The sequence below is a fragment of the Eretmochelys imbricata genome, chromosome 5 (assembly GCF_965152235.1).
Source record: "Eretmochelys imbricata isolate rEreImb1 chromosome 5, rEreImb1.hap1, whole genome shotgun sequence".
NCBI classification, from domain to species: Eukaryota; Metazoa; Chordata; order Testudines; family Cheloniidae; genus Eretmochelys; species Eretmochelys imbricata.
Window position 1 is genome coordinate 95289748 of NC_135576.1, and position 19775 is coordinate 95309522.

At 46.8% G+C, this 19775-nt stretch overlaps 1 protein-coding gene and 1 long non-coding RNA gene across 5 annotated transcripts in view; one reads left to right on the forward strand and one right to left on the reverse strand.

Annotated features, from left to right (window-relative positions):
• Positions 1-6906, reverse strand: part of VPS13A (vacuolar protein sorting 13 homolog A) — a 285176-nt gene extending 278270 nt beyond the window's left edge. For 3 of the 4 annotated variants that reach the window (XR_013346200.1, XM_077817554.1, XM_077817553.1), the window contains exon 1: positions 6605-6905. Coding sequence is in view for 2 of the 4 variants with exons in the window: in XM_077817554.1 (XP_077673680.1) it covers positions 6605-6704 (100 nt within the window). In the remaining 2 variants the exon portion in view is untranslated. Of the gene's footprint in view, positions 1-6604 lie in introns of all 4 variants that reach the window. The other variant, XR_013346201.1, reaches the window with a different exon arrangement.
• LOC144265191 (uncharacterized) lies at positions 6272-13647 on the forward strand. The gene is made up of 4 exons (XR_013346202.1): positions 6272-6527; positions 9977-10149; positions 10666-11116; positions 13011-13647. It is a non-coding gene; the product is annotated as an uncharacterized LOC144265191 (long non-coding RNA).
• Positions 13648-19775: the final 6128 nt, after the last annotated feature.

Genomic DNA, 19775 nt, shown 5'->3' on the forward strand with positions numbered 1-19775 from the left:
GAGCACCCATGGAGTCCGCGCTTCTGGAAAATAGGACAAAAATAGCATAATGCCACTATAAATCCATGATACACCCAGACCTCATAGACTTTACGGTCAGGAGAGACCAACATGATCATTTAAGTCTGATCTTCTGCACATTACAGCCCATAGAACTTGACACAGCCACTCCTGTAATATACCTCTAGCCCAGGGATAGGCAAACTTTTTGGCCTGAGGGCCACATCGGAGTGCGAAACTATATGGAGGGCCGGGTAGGGAAGGCTGTGCCTCCCCAAACAGCCTGGCCCCCGTCCCCTGTTCACCCCATCCAACTCCCCTGCTCCTTGTCCCCTGACTGCCTCCTCCTGGGACCCCTGCCCCAAACCGCCCCACCCCCTATTTAACCCCCCCCCACTCCCTGTCCTCTGACTGCCCCGACCTATCCACACCCCCATCCCCTGACAGGCCCCCCGGGACTCCCACACCTTGTTCCCTTCCCAACCCCCCCGTTCCCCAACCCCTGACCGCCTCAGAACCTCCGCCCGATCCAACTGCGCCTTGCTCCCTGTCCCCTGACTGCCTCCCAGGACCCCCTACCCAACCCCTCTACCGCCACGCACGCCGTCACCACCCCCTTACCATGCCGCTCAGAGTGGTAGGAGCTCACAGCAGGCACAGCTACATGGGAGGGGGAACAGTAGGGGAGGGGCCGGGAGTTAGCCTCCCGGGCCAGGAGCTCAGGGGCCGGGCAGGACGGTCCCGCAGGACGGATGTGGCCCAAGGGCCACAGTTTGCCCACCTCTGCTCTAACCTCTGACTGAGTTACTGAAATCCTCAAATCCTGATTTAAAGACTTCATGTTACAGAGAAGCCACCATTTACAAGAGTTTAAACCTGCAAGTGATCCATGACCCATGCTGCAGAGGAAGGCGAAAACCCACCAGGGTCTCTACCAATCTAACCCTGGGGGAAAATTTCTTCCCAACCCCAAATATGGCAATCAATTAGACTCTGAGCTTGTGGCCAAGATCCACGAACCAGACACCTGGAAAAAAAAATTCTGAATACTACATATAGTTCCCGTCGCCCCATCTCAAAAAAAGGATATTAAAATTGGAAAAAGTACAGAAAGGGCAATAAAATGACTGTGGTATAGAACAGCTTCCATATAAAGAAATTTTCCATATAAAAAATGGACTGTTCCGATTAGAAGAGAGATGATTAAGCAGGGATATGATAGAGATCTGTAAAATCATGAACCTTATTCTTGTGGAGACAATAAATACGGAAGTGTTATTTACCTTTTCACATAACACAAGAACCCAATGAAATTAATAAGCAGAAGGTTTAAAACAAACATAAGGAAGTATTTCTTCATACAATGCACAGTCAACCTGTGGAACTCATTGCCAGAGGATGTTAGGGAGGCCAAAATTGTAATGAGCTCAAAAAAGAATTAGACATTTTCATGGAGGATAGGTCCATCGATGGCTATTGGCTAAGACAGTCAGGGATGCAACCCACATGTTCTGTGTGTACCTGAAGGTCTGACTGCCAGAAGCTGGGACTGGACAAAAGGGGATGGATCACTTGACAATTGCCCTAATCTGCTCATTACCTCTGAAGAATATGGCACTGGCCACCACAGGAAGACAGGATATTTGGCTAGATGGATCACTGGTCTGATCCAGGATGGCCAGTTTTATGTTCTTATGTTAAACCAAGGAGTATAATTAAACAAAAATATAAAAAGTTGCAACCACTTTGCTCAGTGCGACATTTGGAAGATTGAAGTTAGCATATTTCACCTTTCAGAGACTAAAAATTTTATTTAAAGTTTAGGATGGACATGAAGTTCACAAAAGTAACGCTCTAATACAAGGGTCAAAGACACTATAGTTACCGTGACCAGAAGAATTTCACTGCTCCATCATTATGCAATTATCTAGGTGTCACTTAAAATTCATATGAAACCATGCAAGCTGGTTCACTTGACAAATATCAAAGGAAATATATTTATCAGGATTAAGATACTGTACTTTGAAAGTAGTAATACAGGAGACTGTAAGCAGCAAATTTGTTATTTGTTTTCAATATTAAGGCAAAAAGCCTTCATTCCTCTAAGGTGAAAGAATTGAGTTCCATAACATTAGTTTGGTTAATGTGAATTGGTCATTAGAGATCCATGGCTTTATGAGATAGTGGGGGGGAGGGTTGTTGACTGACTGCCACCCTTTGCTACAGAAATGGTGACATCTGAATGGGAAAAGCATATATATTTTGCAAAGCCTTTGAGATCTTTTGGAATGAAAGGCTAACATATACAGGTGAGTCGCATCATACGTGCATTTAACTTACGCGAATTCAACTATCCGCGCTTGGGGGCCGGGGGAATCGATCTAAGTTACGCAACTTCAACTCCATGAATAACGGAGCTGAAGTCGACGTACTTAGATCTACTCACAGCGGTGTCTTCACTATGGTGAGTTGACTGAGGTTGCTCCCCCATCGACTCTGCCTGCACCTCTCGCCGCGGTGGAGTTCAGGAGTCGACGGGAGAGCACTTGGGGGTCAATTTATCGTGTCTAGACTAGATGCGATAAATCGATCCCTGCTGGATCGATCGCTGTCCGCCGATCCAGCGGGTAGTGTAGACAGCCTCTATGTGCTGTTGAAACCTCCCACCGAAGAGGGACAGCCTTCTGATGAGAAGGAATTCAAAGCCAGCCAAGGTTGGCTTAACAGTTTTAGGAACCGCTTCAACCTCAAAAACGTGCAGACTACTGGTGAAGCCACATCTGCCAATGAAGAGGCAGCAAAAGCCTACCCCAAACAATTAAAGAAAATCATAGAAGGAAAGGGCTATCTTCCAAAACAAGTTTTTAATGCTGACGAGACTGGGCTCTTCTGGAAAAAAATGCCCAATCACACTTACACTTCGAAATCAGAAAGACAAGCCCCTGGCTTCAAAGCAGCTAAAGACCATGTGACTGTGTTGTCTTGTGGCAATGCGGCTGGGCATTTAATAAAGCCGAACTTGCTCTACAGGGCTGCAAATCCCCTTGCTCTAAAAGGCAAGAATAAAAAATCTCCTGCCTGTGTTCTGGCAATCAAATAAAAAGGCTTGGGTGACAGCAGCATTATTTAAATACAATTTCTGGATTGGTTCCACAAGTGTTTCATTCCGGTGGTCAAGCGGTACCTCAAAGAGAAAGGACTTGACTTTAAAGTGTTGCTGATCGTAGACAATGCCCCTGGCTACCCTGTGGCACTCCGGTTTGCGATTTAAGGGATTTTCAAGGGTAATCTTGACTATACGCGATTTTCGCCTTACGCACTGACTTTAGAACCTAACCCCCGCCTAAGATGCGACTCCACTGTAATGCAAAATATGAAAGATATGTTTTGGGTTGCATATGCCACAACTGCACCACATTGTGGACCGGGGAAAATCAACCTTCTCTGATGCTGTTTCAACAGTGTCACAGATTACCCAATACAGTTCTGGGAACAATGCTATCAGAAAAATGAATCCGCAAGGGAAAACCCACTTTCCATGCACCAAATTGAATAAGGGCCACAGGGATTTGGTTAAAAAATTAAAAAGAACCAAACTTAAATAACCCACTATGAGAAAGTATAGCATTGTCAAGTATGTAAATATCAAGAAGGAAAGATAAACTTATTACAAAAGTATGAAAGTAAGCAAAGAAGATTTTTACAGAATATTCCAAAACAAAAGCTACAATTTAAATTGTTAGACTGTAGAATTGTGTTCCTTCCAAGGGAAGTGGGGAAAAGACCAGTCAGTAAGTGAGATTTTACATGCCATTATGTTACAGCCAAATCTCAAAACTGCCTTCCATAGGGAAAGATACCAATTGCCATTTAGTGCAGAAAAATCTAGTTAGATTAGATTCAGTCCAATATTGTTTGGATTGAACAGCTAGGGGAAGTCTTAAAGATATCCTACAAAGGGGAAAAAAATTAGCTTCTACCCTCTGTGACACAGAGGGGCAGCTGAAAGTTTTTACAAGTTTTTTATATTAGAAATTCAGGTCTTGTCTTCCTGTACAACAACTGGAGAACTAATGAAACAACAATGTGAGCAATTAATATTCTGGAAATATGACATCTTTACTAAAGATTCAATAACTCAGTCCTTCCAATTAAGGTACACATACTCACAATAAATATGCTAGCAATGGTCTTTTCAAGATCCATTCTCTCTCTCCAGCAGGGAACTGAGTTGTTGCAACTTTAGGACTCTGAAAGCTTCTCTCTCCGATGAGAGCTGAATCCCTTTTCCTCAGCCAGTAAAATAATCCCAGGAGTGGAAATGGATACACAAGCCATCAAGATAAACTGGAGAGACGCAGGACTGTCCTGGTCCTGAGGGGACCAAGGAAAGCTCCTGTAATCTGGCCCAAACATGTGAAGGCCTGGGTCAGATGGGGCTCTGAATAAGGAAGGGCTTCAAGAAGGAAGCCTTGGCCCTAGAGACATGAAAATCCCTAGCTGAGAAGGACTGTCTCAGAACGTGTGCATGCTCCAGAGACACAATGGGGCCAGTGTGGATTCAGGCTGATATAGAACCACAAAGCATGTTATTAACTGACTTTTTTGCGTGCGTGTGCACACATGCATGCTGCTTCCAGGACATTAGAGAAACAAGATGGGTGAGGTAATATCCTTATTGGACCAACTTCTGTTTGTGAAAGTGACAAGTTTTCAAGCTTGCTCTATTTAAACTCAAAACCTTTTCTCTTTCACCAAAACAGAAGATGGTCCAATAAAGTACATTACCTCACCCACCTTATCTGTGTGCATGCGCACATACATATGACTTGTTTGCCACTTTACTGAACTCCTTTTCCCCAGCTACACTGGGAGTAAAGGGTCTGTTTATTTTGTGGTTCCTGAATGCATGACATTTGAGTGAGCCCAGATGGCTACATAGCTCCAGCAGCTGGAGCAACTACAGTACACACCTTCAGGGCTTGTGGCGTGGTCATCACTGCTACTCACACTACCTGTTTCTGTATACCACACCTCACACAGACTTAAACCTACCTTGGACAAGAGAGAGTTGGTTACAATGTTTTCAGACAGACATCCACTAGGTCAGGGGCGGGCAAACTTTTTGGCTGAGGGCCACATCGGGTTTCCAAAACTGTACGGAGGGCAGGGGAGGAGGTGTCTCCCCAAACAGCCAGGCGTGGCCGTGGCCCTGCCCCCGCCTCCTATCCGACCCCCCCACTTCTCGCCCCCTGATGGCTCCCCTGGGACTCCTGCCCCATCCAAACCCCCTTGTTTCCTGATGGCCCCCCGGGACTCCTACCCCACCTACCACCTCCTGCTCCCTGTCCCCTAACCACCCCCGACCCCGCACCCGACTGCCCCCTGCCACCCCATCCAACACCCCCCCCCAGTCCTGACTGCCCCCCTGGGACCGCTGCCCCATCCAACCCCCGTTACCCGCCCTCTGACTGCCCCGACCGCTATCCACACCCCTGATCCCTGACCACACCCCCACCTCTGCACTAGGTCCTCCCAAAAAAAAAAAAAAAAAAAAAAAGTAGGGAAGACCATTCTTGCCATTCCTGATAAATTTTAGGTAAAAAGAAATAAAAGCCAAACAAATTAATAAAACCTTCCACATTGTGTTTATATGATGAACCAGCAAAATAATACAACTTTTTATAGATCCTTAACAAATCATCCCGTTACAGTAAAACTGTTTTCTCTTTTCACTTTATATAACTAAATTTGAAACTATACTAAATTTAACACTGTTACCTGTTTTTCTCTATCCTTGGATAATGAAAATCCAATCAAGTCTAATTCACTTTTATTCACAAGCAGTTTCACTTTCAGGTTCTGAATAATTCACCTGTTTAGGTTTTAAACCGTGCAGGGGAGTGTTTAAAATGCAACTTTCTTTTAGAGTTTTTAAAGGGTACATTGGTCGTGGATGCCAAGAGCTGCTTTCAAAAGTTTTCAGCCAAACTGAGACACCAATACTAAGATTAAACGATTTTTTTAAAGAACGTGAAGTAGTTTCAGATATTGCCTTTCTCCCCAAAGCCCCCCACCCCAATTTCGCTAGTTCTGCAGTCATAATTTCCTCTGTTTTTGCAGTAACGTGACACAGGAACAGGGGACACGAACTGTAACGATGGACAAGGCTCTATGTAAGTGCTGTCAAATCCAAAAACGAGAACGTTTTTCTTGGCTCTTCCCATTAGTCGCGTTGGGTTGAACAACAGCGTAGTCCTCCCCAGACAGAAGCGTCCCTTCACCCTCCGAAAGGAGACGGAGCCGAGGCGAGCACAGCTGGCAGCGGGCCCAGCTCAGCGCGGGGAGCAGGCCACACCCCGGGACAACAGCGCGTGGGTTGCGCAGCAGCCCCGGGCCCGCCCGCCCGCAAACCCTTCCAGGAGATCAGCGCTGCCGAGAGCCCCCCGGGGGGGAACGGACCCTGTCCGTAGCGGGGCAGGCGCCCGGTCCCGAGGGCGAGAAGGGGCCTGCTCCGCGGGGTGCGGGTATGAAGGGGGGCCGGGCAGTGCCCTGCCGCCCCGCGCGGAGCGGTATCGGGGAGCGGCGGCCGGGTTCTCGTTACCTCCCCAGATGCCCAGGCTGAGCTGGGAGCTGTCTAGGTTCACCACGTAGTCGCCCAGGAACCGGTTCAGAACGTCCACGACCAGCGACTCGAACACCATCCTGCCCCGGCCCGGGAGCCGCCGCTGCCTCGGGCCGCGCGCTGGCTCCCCTCCGCCTGCCCGGGCCTCTCCCTGACTAGAGGCTGCGGGGTCCCCACCCTGAGCCGCAAGTAGGAACCGAAGCACGGCGACGGGCTCACCCCCTCCCCCACAGACTCTCCCAACGGGCGACTCCCTTCGCGCAGGCGCCCAAGGAGCGGTCGTTCTGTCTTACCGCCGCCTGACAGAGAGCAGAGCGCGTGACGCGATGGCGCGCGCTACTACCTAAACAGTAGCGGGGTGGTGCCTGGTGGGGGCGCGCGCGCTGTTACCCGAGGCGCGACCGTTTTCCCCGTTGGAGGGGCTGCTCAGCCTGTGTCCCTTCACCTGCTATGCCCTCATACATCCTTTGTCCCTTGTCCCCTCACGTGCTATGCCCTCATACATCCTTTGTCCCTTCACCACGCTGTACAAAGTGGGGGACAGTGTGAAGTGGGGACAAGGACAAAGGCCCAGGGAGCCCCTCTTGCAGCTCACCTGGGAGGCAGAACCTAGCTTTCCACATTCTAGTCCAGTGCTCTGTCCACTCGCCCTACTACACACCATATCCCCAACTGCCCAGTCTCCAACTACACCCAGTGCACACCACCTCCACCTTCCCAAATACCCACCTCATACCCTATGCCCAAATACTATCCATGACTCACTATCTCTCCTTGTCCCCCAATTCCACCCACTGCACACCATGTCCACATGCCCTATGCCATCATACACCCCCAATCCCACTCACTATACATCACATTTACAAATACCCCAACATCCATAATCCCTATCCCCAATTTACCCACAACGCATTCCATCCCCCAATTCCACCCCACTATATCACATATCCACTATATCCCCAAATCCATCACACCCACACCACACATCCATAAATTCCACCCACTATACATCATGTGTCCCCACAACACCATCTCAAACACATCCAAATCGCTCGCTCTCTAACACACACACAGAGTATGTCTGCACTGCATAGAAAAAACCATGGTGCCAAGTCTCAGAGCCTGGGTCAATTGTTTTTCCCCTCGGTGCAGTTAATTCACCTCCCCAAGAGGCAGTAACTAGATCAACAGAAGAATTATTCTGTCAGCCTAGCACTGTCTACACCACGGTATAGCTACATCTCTCAGAGGTGTGGATTTTTCATACCTGAGAGACATAGCTATACCAAACTAAATTCCTAGTGTAGACCAGGCCGAGGAGTGATGATTTGCTAAAGCAGCAGAATACACTTCTCTGCTAGTGGCAGGAAGAACATTGTTTTGTTGTCTGTTTCTGGAAAGAGTTTATTTTTATATACTAATCCCCAAGAACTGAAAGGGCTTAGGTTTAAATTCAAGTTCATATTGGTCCTTGCTAAGAAAATGATCAAGTTTTGCACTTGTATTTTCCTTGTAGGATGTGTCTACAGTGGGGCAATTCATATGCCTTTTCCTGCACTGATACAGCTTCTCACAACTTGGAATTTAGATGAAATTAATGGGAGACTCAAGGGAGATTTATCCACAGGCAATAAAGGAAGGCATTATGCCAAAATCATTATGCGAGGCCTACACTGTACCTCTCCTATGTTAAAAAAAAGGGGGGGATCAGTAGTAGGAAGTCAATGATGTTCTTGAACATTGATTTTTCAAACTGTGCTCAAAACTTTAAGATTAATTCATAGTCCATTTTTAGAATGCCCTGGGATTCTTGGGAGATCAATTTTCTGACATCTGTTGAATCTTATAGAACACTGTAACAAGAACTTATAGATAAAATACCTCTTAGAGTTTGGAGTACAAGTCACCTTTAATCTAAATACCCATTCTTTAGATTATGAAATTGAAAAAAAATATAGATTTGATTTCAGAAATTGTACATTGAAATTTGACAATTAGTGTACTAATTAGAACATTTTAATTGAACCATGAGTGAGTCTATATAGTGTTCAGTGCACAAACTAAAAGATCTTTAACACAGCTGTTGTGCTGGGCATCTTTGCTTTATGTTGTGTTTGCTTCTAAATCTGTTCTCTGCCATTAGTTTGGATTTGTATTTTATCTATATGCCTTGAGGTTAATTTTTAATTAGATACACTCAGTGGCACAGCAAGGTTTTGCACCTAGGAAGGGCGATGGGTCATTGGTGGTGGGCTGATTGAGCCCACGCTGCACTCCCCCCACAGCGACAATCAGGGCCACCCAGAGGTAGGGTGACCACCCTTTTCAAAATGCAAAAGCAGGACACATGAGCCCACCCACCCCTCAGTGGCCACCCCCTGCTCCTCCTCTTCCCCCTCTACAGAAAGCTGGATCTGGGCCATGGTAAGAGACAACCAAGGAGCCCAGGCCACTGTGGGGAGCCCCAGACCCTCCAATTGCCCTGGGTGGGGGCGGCTGGGGTGCCCAAGAGCAGCTCCTGGCCTGTGTCCCCAACCCCTGAGGACACAATACAGGAGCAGGTGAGAGTGGGTATTGCAAGGCAGGATGGGAGTAGGATTAAAAAATAGTCCAGTAGTGTAGGGCTCTAGTAGGGGGTGCAAATATGCTTGCTCACCCCGGGCACTAAAATGCCTATTTATGGCACTGCATGGCACATGGGATTGCAGTACCATGCAGTGTCATGTGCCATGTCGCAACCCCTGAAGTGGGGAGCCAGGCCCAACTCTGCAAGACGAGCGAGCCACCACTGCTAGCTGAGTAGGGGTGGGCTCACTCTCCACCCTTGTGTGAAAATGTGTGTCATACACCTCCTTTTGTCAATTGGATAAAACACTTGATAAGATGCCTCTCATACACTTAAAAGCCATTGGTGGGGGAGTGGGAGAAGGGAAGTGGTCACCCTGCTTGCCCCCAAATTTAGGTCTTCCATTGGATAGATGCACTTCTGTTCTCTCACTGTTTGCCAACTCTTTTGGGAAGCAACATTTTCACTAGTCCTCCAAATATCCACCATTCTTTACAAAGCAAGTCCATTTCTTGCAATAACCTTGCCTTGACCCGTATATCAGTATGCCACTAATAATTTGATCTACAATTAGTCAATCAATTAACTGCTCAAATTCACATGACTTACTCTTATTGGTCAGGTCTTTACATTAGCAACTGATTTATTCGAGATATATGAATGACCTTGTCTAGCAGTTTGCGGTCTTTTTCATACATCCACTAGAAAGTACTGAAATCTTCAGTGCCTCTGAGCATGCCACAGAGAGCACTGGAAAATTTTGATCTCTCTGTTTTTCTCTACAGTACTATTCCCAGAAAAATATGGGAACACTGCAGCTACCCCCAGAGGGAAAAATTCAAGAAGCTTCTTTTCAATTAAATGTACTTATAAAAGAAGTGTGATACATAGAAGTGCTAATAAGAGACTGACATTTATTTCCTGGCTATAGTCAAGTGAATCAGGATCATATAGCAGGGTCAGTACCCACTGACTGTAGTAACTACTGTTTCAGATATTTTAAAAAATTCTGCAGAAAATAGGTTTATGTCCAAATGATATATGGAAGAAGAGCACTCCGTTGTTTTTTTTAATTAAACCTTGAAAATAAATATTATTCCAGTTATTTTCACAGGGGTAAAACAGGCCCTGGTACTACAAACATTTAAACACTTGCTTAACTTTAAGTACATGAGTAGTCACATTGGCTACTCACATACTTAGAGTGCAGTGCACACTCAAATGTTTGCAGGACTGGAACTTTATTGACAGCTAAATTTTTGATGCAGTGATGCTATTTAATTAGTCTCAAAAATCTACTGTATATATGAAGGTAACTAAGCAATTATACATTACAGATGTGATAAAATGTTATTTCCAACAAATAATTTTAAAACTTTTGTTTTTTATAGTCTTTATGAGCTTGTACCTAATGTTTCACCTAACACCTTGATTCTAATTATAGACTCTCTCTCTCTCTCTCTCTCTCTCAAAGGTGTTTTCTTCAAAATGTATAAATCTGACACTGTTGACTGTACCCAGCACAGAAGCCAGATCCTGGCCCCTCTCTGACAGCAGAGCACAAAGAAGCCAGAAAACTGGCAGATTATTCTTATTCCTGAAGATGTCTTCTACTTAGGGGAATCCTTGGGTGTCAAAGAACCACTGGAACAGAATTTGCACCAACCCCTAATGATCTCCAGTGCAAAAAGTGTGCCTGGGAGAAAGGTACAGGACTGAGGTGTCCCTGTGCCCCAGTAATCCCATCTGCAGACCCCTTGGGTTGTGGACTGCAAGATAAATTAGAACATTTACATCAGAGACCAGCCCGGTCCCTCATCGCCACCCTGATTGGAAGGGTGTAAAAGTGGCTTAAGCAACCTTTGCATCTATACTTTGGTCTTGCACTGAACACAGTTCAGTTCAGTAGGAGGATCTGAGATCAGGTATGGAGTTTTTCGTGTTGTTATGGTTCCTGGGTGAGTTGTGTCTTTGACCCTTCACCCAGTCTCTCTGGGGGCATACTTTCCAAGTGAGAGGCCCACACTTGTACTTCTCTCAGGGTGAAATCCTGCAGTTTACCCCAACTCTTAGACTAGGTCCCTCGGATACTGCACCCTCTTCACCAGCCCTGTCCTCAGCATGTCCAACTGGGTTTTGGTCCCTGCTTAGACTTCTCCCTGGGGGCTTGTGACCAATATGAAAGTGCAGTGACATAGAACAGCTTCTGCTTGATCAAAACAAAATATGATTTGTCCATTGAAATACAACAGAGGAAAAGAATAAACAACAACAACAAAAGGCCTATTCACATATTATCTTAACTAAACCCTTAGCCCTGGTCTACTCTAGGAGTTGAGGTCGAATTTAGCAGCATTAAATCGATTTAATCCTGCACCTGTCCACACGACAAAGCCCTTTTTTTCGTCTTAAAGTGCTCTTAAAATCAATTCCCTTACTCCACCCCCGACAAGGGAATTAGCACTGAAATCGGCCTTGCCGGGTCGAATTTGGGGTACTGTGGACTCAATTAGACGGTATTGGCCTCTAGGAGCTATCCCAGAGTGCTCCATTGTGACCACTCTGGACAGCACTCTCAACTCAGATGCACTGGCCAGGTAGACAGGAAAAGGCCCGCGAACTTTCGAATTTCAATTTCCTGTTTGGCCAGCATGGCAAGCTGCAGGTGAGTGCAGAGCTCATTAGCAGAGGTGACCATGATGGAGTCCCAGAATCGCAAAAGAGCTCCAGCATGGACCGAACAGGAGGTACGGGATCTGATTGCTGTATGGGGAGAGGAATCTGTGCTATCAGAACAGTTTTCGAAATGCCAAAACATTTGTCAAAATCTCCCAGGGCATGAAGGACAGAGGCCATAACAGGGACCCGAAGCATGAAACTTAAGGAGCTGAGGCAAGCCTACCAGAAAACCAGAGAGGCAAACAGCCGCTCCGGGTCAGAGCCCCAAACATGCCACTTCTATGATGAGCTGCATGCCATTTTAGGGGGTTTAGCCACCACTACCCCAGCCGCGTTGTTTGACTCCTTCAATGGAGATGGAGGCAACATGGAAGCAGGTTTTGGGGACAAGGAAGATGATGATGATTAGGTTGTAGATGGCTCACATCAAGCAAGCGGAGAAACTGGTTTTCCCGACAGCCAGGAACTGTTTCTCATCCTGGACCTGGAGCCAGTACCCCCCAAACCCACCCAAGGCTGCCTCCTGGACCCGCCAGGCGGAGAAGAGACCTCTGGTGACTGTGCCTTTTAAAATAGTATACATGGTTTAAAAGCAAGCATGTTTAATGATTAATTTGCCCTGGCATTCGCAGCTCTCCTGGATGTACTCCCAAAGCCTTTGCAAAAGGTTTCTGGGGAGGGCAGCCTTATTCCATCCACCATGGTAGGACACTTTACCACTCCAGGACAGTAGCACGTACTCGGGAATCATTGTAGAACAAAGCATTGCAGTGTATGTTTGCTGGCATTCAAACAACATCCGTTCTTTATCTCTGTGTGATATCCTCAGGAGAGTGATATCATTCATGGTCACCTGGTTGAAATAGGGTGCTTTTCTTAAGGGGACATTCAGAGGTGCCCGTTCCTGCTGGGCTGTTTGCCTGTGGCTGAACAGAAATGTTCCCCACTGTTAGCCATGGGGAGGGGGGAGGGCGGAGGGGCTAGCCACACAGTGCGGGGAGACAAAATGCGACCTTGGAATGAAAGCACATGTGCTATGTATGTAATGTTAACAGCAAGGTTTACTGTGCACAAGTGTACCCATTGTTCTATAAAATGTGTCTTTTTAAATACCACTGTCCCTTTTTTTTTCTCCACCAGCTGCATGTGTTTCAAGGATCACAGGATCTTCTCCTTCCCAGAGGCTAGTGAAGATTAGAAGGCAAAAAAAATGCACTCGCGATGAAATGTTCTCTGAGCTCCTGCTGTACTCCCACACTGACAGAGCACAGACAAATGCGTGGAGGCAGACAATGTCAGAGTGCAGGAAAGCACAAAATGACCGGGAGGAGAGGTGGCGGGCTGAAGAGAGTAAGTGGCGGGCTGAAGAGAGGGCTGAAGCTGAAAGGTGGCGGCAGCGTGATGAGAGGAGGCAGGATTCAGTGCTGAGGCTGCTGGAGGATCAAACTAATATGCTCCAGCATATGGTTGAGCTGCAGGAAAGGCAGCAGGAGCACAGACCGCCGCTACAGCCGCTGTGTAACCAACCGCCCTCCTCCCCAAGTTCCATAGCCTCCTCACCCAGATGCCCAAGAATGCAGTAGGGGGCCTCCGGCCACCCAGCCACTCCACCCCAGAGGATTGCCCAAGCAACAGAAGGCTGGCATTCAAGAAGTTTTAAACTTTTAAAGTGCTGTGTGGCCTTGTCCTTCCCTTCTCCAGCACCGCTCCCGGTGCTTCTCTCCCCACCATCCCTCCCGGGCTACCTTGGCAGTTATCCCCCTATTTCTATGATGAATTAATAAAGAATGCATGAATGTGAAGAAACAATGACTTTATTGCCTCTGCAAGCGGTGATCGAAGGGAGGAGAGGAGCATGGTTAGCTTACAGGGAAGTAGAGTGAACCAAGGGGCGGGGGGTTTCATCAAGGAGAAACAAACAGAACTTTCACACTGTAGGCTGGCCAGTCATGCAACTGGTTTTCAAAGCTTTTCTGATGTGCACTGCGCCCTCCTGTACTCTTCTAACCGCCCTGGTGTCTGGCTGTGCGAAACCAGAGGCTAGGCGATTTGCCTCAACCTCCCACCCCGCCATAAACGTCTCCCCCTTACTCTCACAGATATTGTGGACCGCACAGCAAGCAGTAATAACAGTGGGAATATTAGTTTTGCTGCAGTCTAACTGAGTCAGTAAACTATGCCAGCACGCTTTTAAACGTCCAAATGCACATTCTACCACCATTCAACCAGTCAGTTGAACAGCTCCTGACTACTGTCCAGGCTGCCTGTATATGGCTTCATGAGCCATGGCATGAAGGGGTAGGCTGGGTCCCCAAGGATAACTATAGGCATTTCAACATCCTCAACAGTTATTTTCTGGCCTGGAAAGTAAATCCCTTCCTGCAGCTGTTTAAACAGACCAGAGTTCCTGAAGATGCGAGTGTCTTGTACCTCTCCTGGCCATCCCATGTTGATGTTGGTGAAACGTCCCTTGTGATTCACCAGTGCTTGCAGCGCGATTGAAAAGTACCCCTTGCAGTTTATGTACTTGCCGGCTTGGTGCTCCGGTGCCAAGATAGGGATATGGGTTCCGTCTATGGCCCCACCACAGTTAGGGAATCCCATTGCAGCAAAGCCATCCACTATGACCTGCACATTTCCCAAGGTCACTACCCTTGATATCAGCAGATCTTTGATTGCGTGGGCTACTTGCATCACAGCAGCCCCAACAGTAGATTTGCCCACTCCAAATTGATTCCCAACTGACCGGTAGCTGTCTGGCATGGCAAGCTTCCACAGGGTTATTGCCACTTGCTTCTCAACTGTGAGGGCTGCTCTCATCTTGGTATTCTTGTGCTTCAGGGCAGGGGAAAGCAAGTCACAAAGTTCCCTTATGCATGCGAAAGTTTCGCAGCCACTGGGAATCGTCCCAGACCTGCAACACTATATGGTCCCACCAGTCTGTGCTTGTTTCCCTGGCCCAGAATCAGCATTCCACTGCATGAACCTGCCCCATTAGCACCATGATGCCCACATTGCCAGGACCCGTGCTTTGAGAGAAGTCTGTGTCCATGTCCTCGTCATTCTTGTCACCGCGCTGACATTGCCTACTCACCCGGTTTCGCTTTGCCAGGTTCTGGTGCTGCATATACTGCTGGATAATGCACGTGATGTTTAATGTGCTCCTAATTGCCAAAGTAATCTGAGCGGGCTCCATGCTTGCCGTGGTATGGTGTCTGCACAGAAAAAAGGCGCGGAACAATTGTCTGCCATTGCTCTGATAGAGGGAGGGGTGACTGACGACATGGCTTACAGGGTTGGCTTACAGGTAATTAAAATCAACAAAGGGGGTGGCTTTACATCAAGGAGAAACAAAAACACCTGTCACACAGAATGGCTCCCTCAAGGATTGAACTCAAAACCCTGGGTTTAGCAGGCCAATGCTCAACCTACTAAGCTATCCCTCCCTCTGGTATTTCAGGCAGGACTGAATCTCCATTAAAGTTTTCAAGTTGCCCCTGACAGACCTCACCAACAACAATTGTCGGCCATTGATTTCGCAGTGGGAGGGAGGGAGGGCGGAGCAAATGAATACAAAACAAATCTGGTTTATTTCTTGTTTTGATCCACTCCATCTATCTTTTACATCTTTGGCTGGCAGCAGATGGTGTAGTAGAACTGCAAGCCATCCACATCACCTAGCTGCTCGGCAGAAGATCGTGCAATAGGACTGCGAGCCATCCTCATCTCCTGCCTGCTCATCATAAGATGGTACAATAGGACTGCCTGCAGGACTAAAGAGAATGACCTGGTCAAGTCACTCCTAATTTAGTCCCTGCACCCATGTCTGCCCAGGTGCTCCTTACCAACCTTACCGAGGCAGCCAGGAGCACCTCGGACATGATGACGATGGTTTTCAGGCCTATTGCACCATCTGCTGCTACAAGGCAATGGGTTGCCGCTGCTGTGTAGCAATGCAGTACCGCATCTGCCAGCACCCAGGAGACATAAGGTGACAGTGAGCTGAGCAGGCTCCATGCTTGCCGTGGTATGGTGTCTGCACAGGTAACTCAGGAAAAAAGGCGCGAAACGATTGTCTGCTGTTGCTTTCACGGAGGGAGGAAGGGAGGGCCTGACGACATGTACTCAGAACCACCCGCGACAATGTTTTTTGCCCCATCAGGCATTGGGATCTCAACCCAGAATTCCAATGGGCGGCGGAGACTGCGGGAACTGTGGGATAGCTACTTACAGTGCAACACTCCGGAAGTCAACGCTAGCCTCGGTACTGTGGAAGCACTCCGCCGAGTTAATGCACTTAGAGCATTTTGTGTAGGGACAAACACAATCGACTATATAAAAATGATTTCTAAAAAACCGACTTGTATAAATTTGACCTAATTTTGTAGTGTAGACATACCCGCAGTGTTTCTTTACATGTCTAGGCAGCCTGGGAACCCCTCCCTTCCAGGTCTCCTAGGGATCAAGTTACAACCTGGTTTTCTGCAGATCCTCCATCTCCTCAGAGGCCCAGATTTTAACTTTCAAGCTCTTTAAGAATTCCCACCTGAATCCCCGAGGACCTAAGCTGTGACTTTACTCATCCTTCTCCCCCGCATGTGGGAAAAGCCAAACTCCTGATTCGACATAACTGGAGATAAATTTCAAAGAATACCACTTACATTGTCCATTGAGTACCAGCAATTGGGGCTGTCTAAAATCATTGAGTTTGGTTCCTGGAGACCAAAGGTAATTAAGACTGACTTAATGCTTTAGTTAGAAATACAATAATAATCAAATATATAAATTACACAATATATAAAATTAATACAGATATCTCCCATATTCTTCAACACATATAAACTAAGGTGCAAAGCATCTGATTTTCTATGAGACTTAGGCTCCTAAGTTACTTAGGTGCTTTTGAAAATCCCACTACGTACCTATCTTCATCTTTAGGTGCCTAAACATCTTTAAAAATCTGGTCCCAAGTGATTAACAAAACAGAGAGCACAAGGGAAAAGGATTCCTGCATTAATGGCAGCATTGCTGTATGGCCTAGTAGCAAGAGTAAGAGTAGAGTACATAGCTCATTGGCTTTGATAATGAGGAGTGTTCTTAAGCCCATCTCCTCACAGGTGTACTGAAAACTATTAGAATTGTAAAGTATCGCTTTAAATGTTGGGGAGGATGGAGAGAATTCCTGGTTCAGCTTGCAGGCTAGGGGGCTCTGCAGGGAAGTGTATGATCTGGGCCTAGCAAAGTCATTTATACAGAGAGCCTACAGTAAGTTGAGGAGAGTTGTGGCTCTCTGTTTTAGGGAGCAACCCACTCTCTCTCTGTGTTTTGGGGTTCTTGTGTGTTGTCATTCTGAATTCTAAAAAAATAAAGTCGTGTTACATTGCAACCTTCCAGTAAGAGCATTCTCTATGTGTATTCCGTTAACACTCAGGCTATGCATACATTCTGAGCTATGGGTAGGGTTGCCAATTTTGGTTGGATGTATTCCTGGAGGTTTCATCTCATGACAATCTTTAATTAATCTTTAATTCCTGGAGACTCCAAGACAATCCTAAAGGGTTGGCAACCCTAGCTATAGGTGTGGTTCCCCTGCTCATGTACACATACTAATGCTAGCTAGCACTGGTATAAATAGGACCGTAGTCACAGTAGTGTTAACAGAGGCACGGTTGAGCCGTGCCAAGCACAAATCCACCTGAAACCGGTGTGTACGTCACTCAGCATGGCTCAGCTGTGCCTCTGCAGCCACTACCCATGCTATGACAGCTACGCTGCTATTTATACTCATGCTAACTTGATGAGAGTTAGCGTGAGTATGTATAATAAGCAGGAGACTTGCTCCCTTAGCTCACCATATAGACATAGCCTCAGACGCACCCGCTCTCCACACCTGATCTTTTTTTTTTTTTTACCATGTGCACTTGCAAATAAGGGAGTGGATGTGCAGGAAACATTACACTTACAACTGTTTGAAGTGGAATAGTATACCTAATTGCATTCACAGATGAACTTGTTCTGGAAAGCAAGAACCTTGTGCATTCTGCTGTGCCCAACACAATGACTTTCAAGATCAAAGCTTTAATAGGATGTAAGTGTTATTCAGATTTTACATAATTATCTGTATGTACATTTGTGTGTATTACAAACTATGGGAAAATCTGTTTCTAAATCATTGTATAAATATATCTGCACTATTTGAAGGAATAAAGAATGAGTTTAACAATTTATTTTGTTAACTTTATTTTGATAGAATCATAGAATCATAGAATATCAGGGTTGGAAGGGACCCCAGAAGGTCATCTAGTCCAACCCCCTGCTCGAAGCAGGACCAATTCCCAGTTAAATCATCCCAGCCAGGGCTTTGTCAAGCCTGACCTTAAAAACCTCTAAGGAAGGAGATTCTACCACCTCCCTAGGTAACGCATTCCAGTGTTTCACCACCCTCATAGTGAAAAAGTTTTTCCTAATATCCAATCTAAACCTCCCCCACTGCAACTTGTGACCATTACTCCTCGTTCTGTCATCTGCTACCATTGAGAACAGTCTAGAGCCATCCTCTTTGGAACCCCCTTTCAGGTAGTTGAAAGCAGCTATCAAATCCCCCCTCATTCTTCTCTTCTGAAGACTAAACAATCCCAGCTCCCTCAGCCTCTCCTCATAAGTCATGTGTTCTAGACCCCTAATCATTTTTGTTGCCCTTCGCTGGACTCTCTCCAATTTCTCCACATCCTTCTTGTAGTGTGGGGCCCAAAACTGGACACAGTATTCCAGATGAGGCCTCACCAATGTCGAATAGAGGGGAACGATCACGTCCCTCGATCTGCTCGCTGTGCCCCTACTTATACATCCCAAAATGCCATTGGCCTTCTTGGCAACAAGGGCACACTGCTGACTCATATCCAGCTTCTCATCCACTGTCACCCCTAGGTCCTTTTCCGCAGAACTGCTGCCTAGCCATTCGGTCCCTAGTCTGTAGCGGTGCATTGGATTCTTCCATCCTAAGTGCAGGACCTGCACTTATCCTTATTGAACCTCATCAGATTTCTTTTGGCCCAATCCTCCAATTTGTCTAGGTCCTTCTGTATCCTATCCCTCCCCTCCAGCGTATCTACCACTCCTCCCAGTTTAGTATCATCCGCAAATTTGCTGAGAGTGCAATCCACACCATCCTCCAGATCATTTATGAAGATATTGAACAAAACCGGCCCCAGGACCGACCCCTGGGGCACTCCACTTGACACCGGTTGCCAACTAGACATGGAGCCATTGATGACTACCCGTTGAGCCCGACAATCTAGCCAGCTTTCTACCCACCTTATAGTGCATTCATCCAGCCCATACTTCCTTAACTTGCTGACAAGAATACTGTGGGAGACTGTGTCAAAAGCTTTGCTAAAGTCAAGAAACAATACATCCACTGCTTTCCCTTCATCCACAGAACCAGTAATCTCATCATAAAAGGCGATTAGATTAGTCAGGCATGACCTTCCCTTGGTGAATCCATGCTGACTGTTCCTGATCACTTTCCTCTCATGCAAGTGCTTCAGGATTGATTCTTTGAGGACCTGCTCCATGATTTTTGCAGGGACTGAGGTGAGGCTGACTGGCCTGTAGTTCCCAGGATCCTCCTTCTTCCCTTTTTTAAAGATTGGCACTACATTAGCCTTTTTCCAGTCATCCGGGACTTCCCGTGTTCGCCACGAGTTTTCAAAGATAATGGCCAATGGCTCTGCAATCACAGCCGCCAATTCCTTCAGCACTCTCGGATGCAACTCGTCCGGCCCCATGGACTTGTGCACGTCCAGCTTTTCTAAATAGTCCCTAACCACCTCTATCTCCACGGAGGGCTGGCCATCTCTTCCCCATTTTGTGATGCCCAGCGCAGCAGTCTGGGAGCTGACCTTG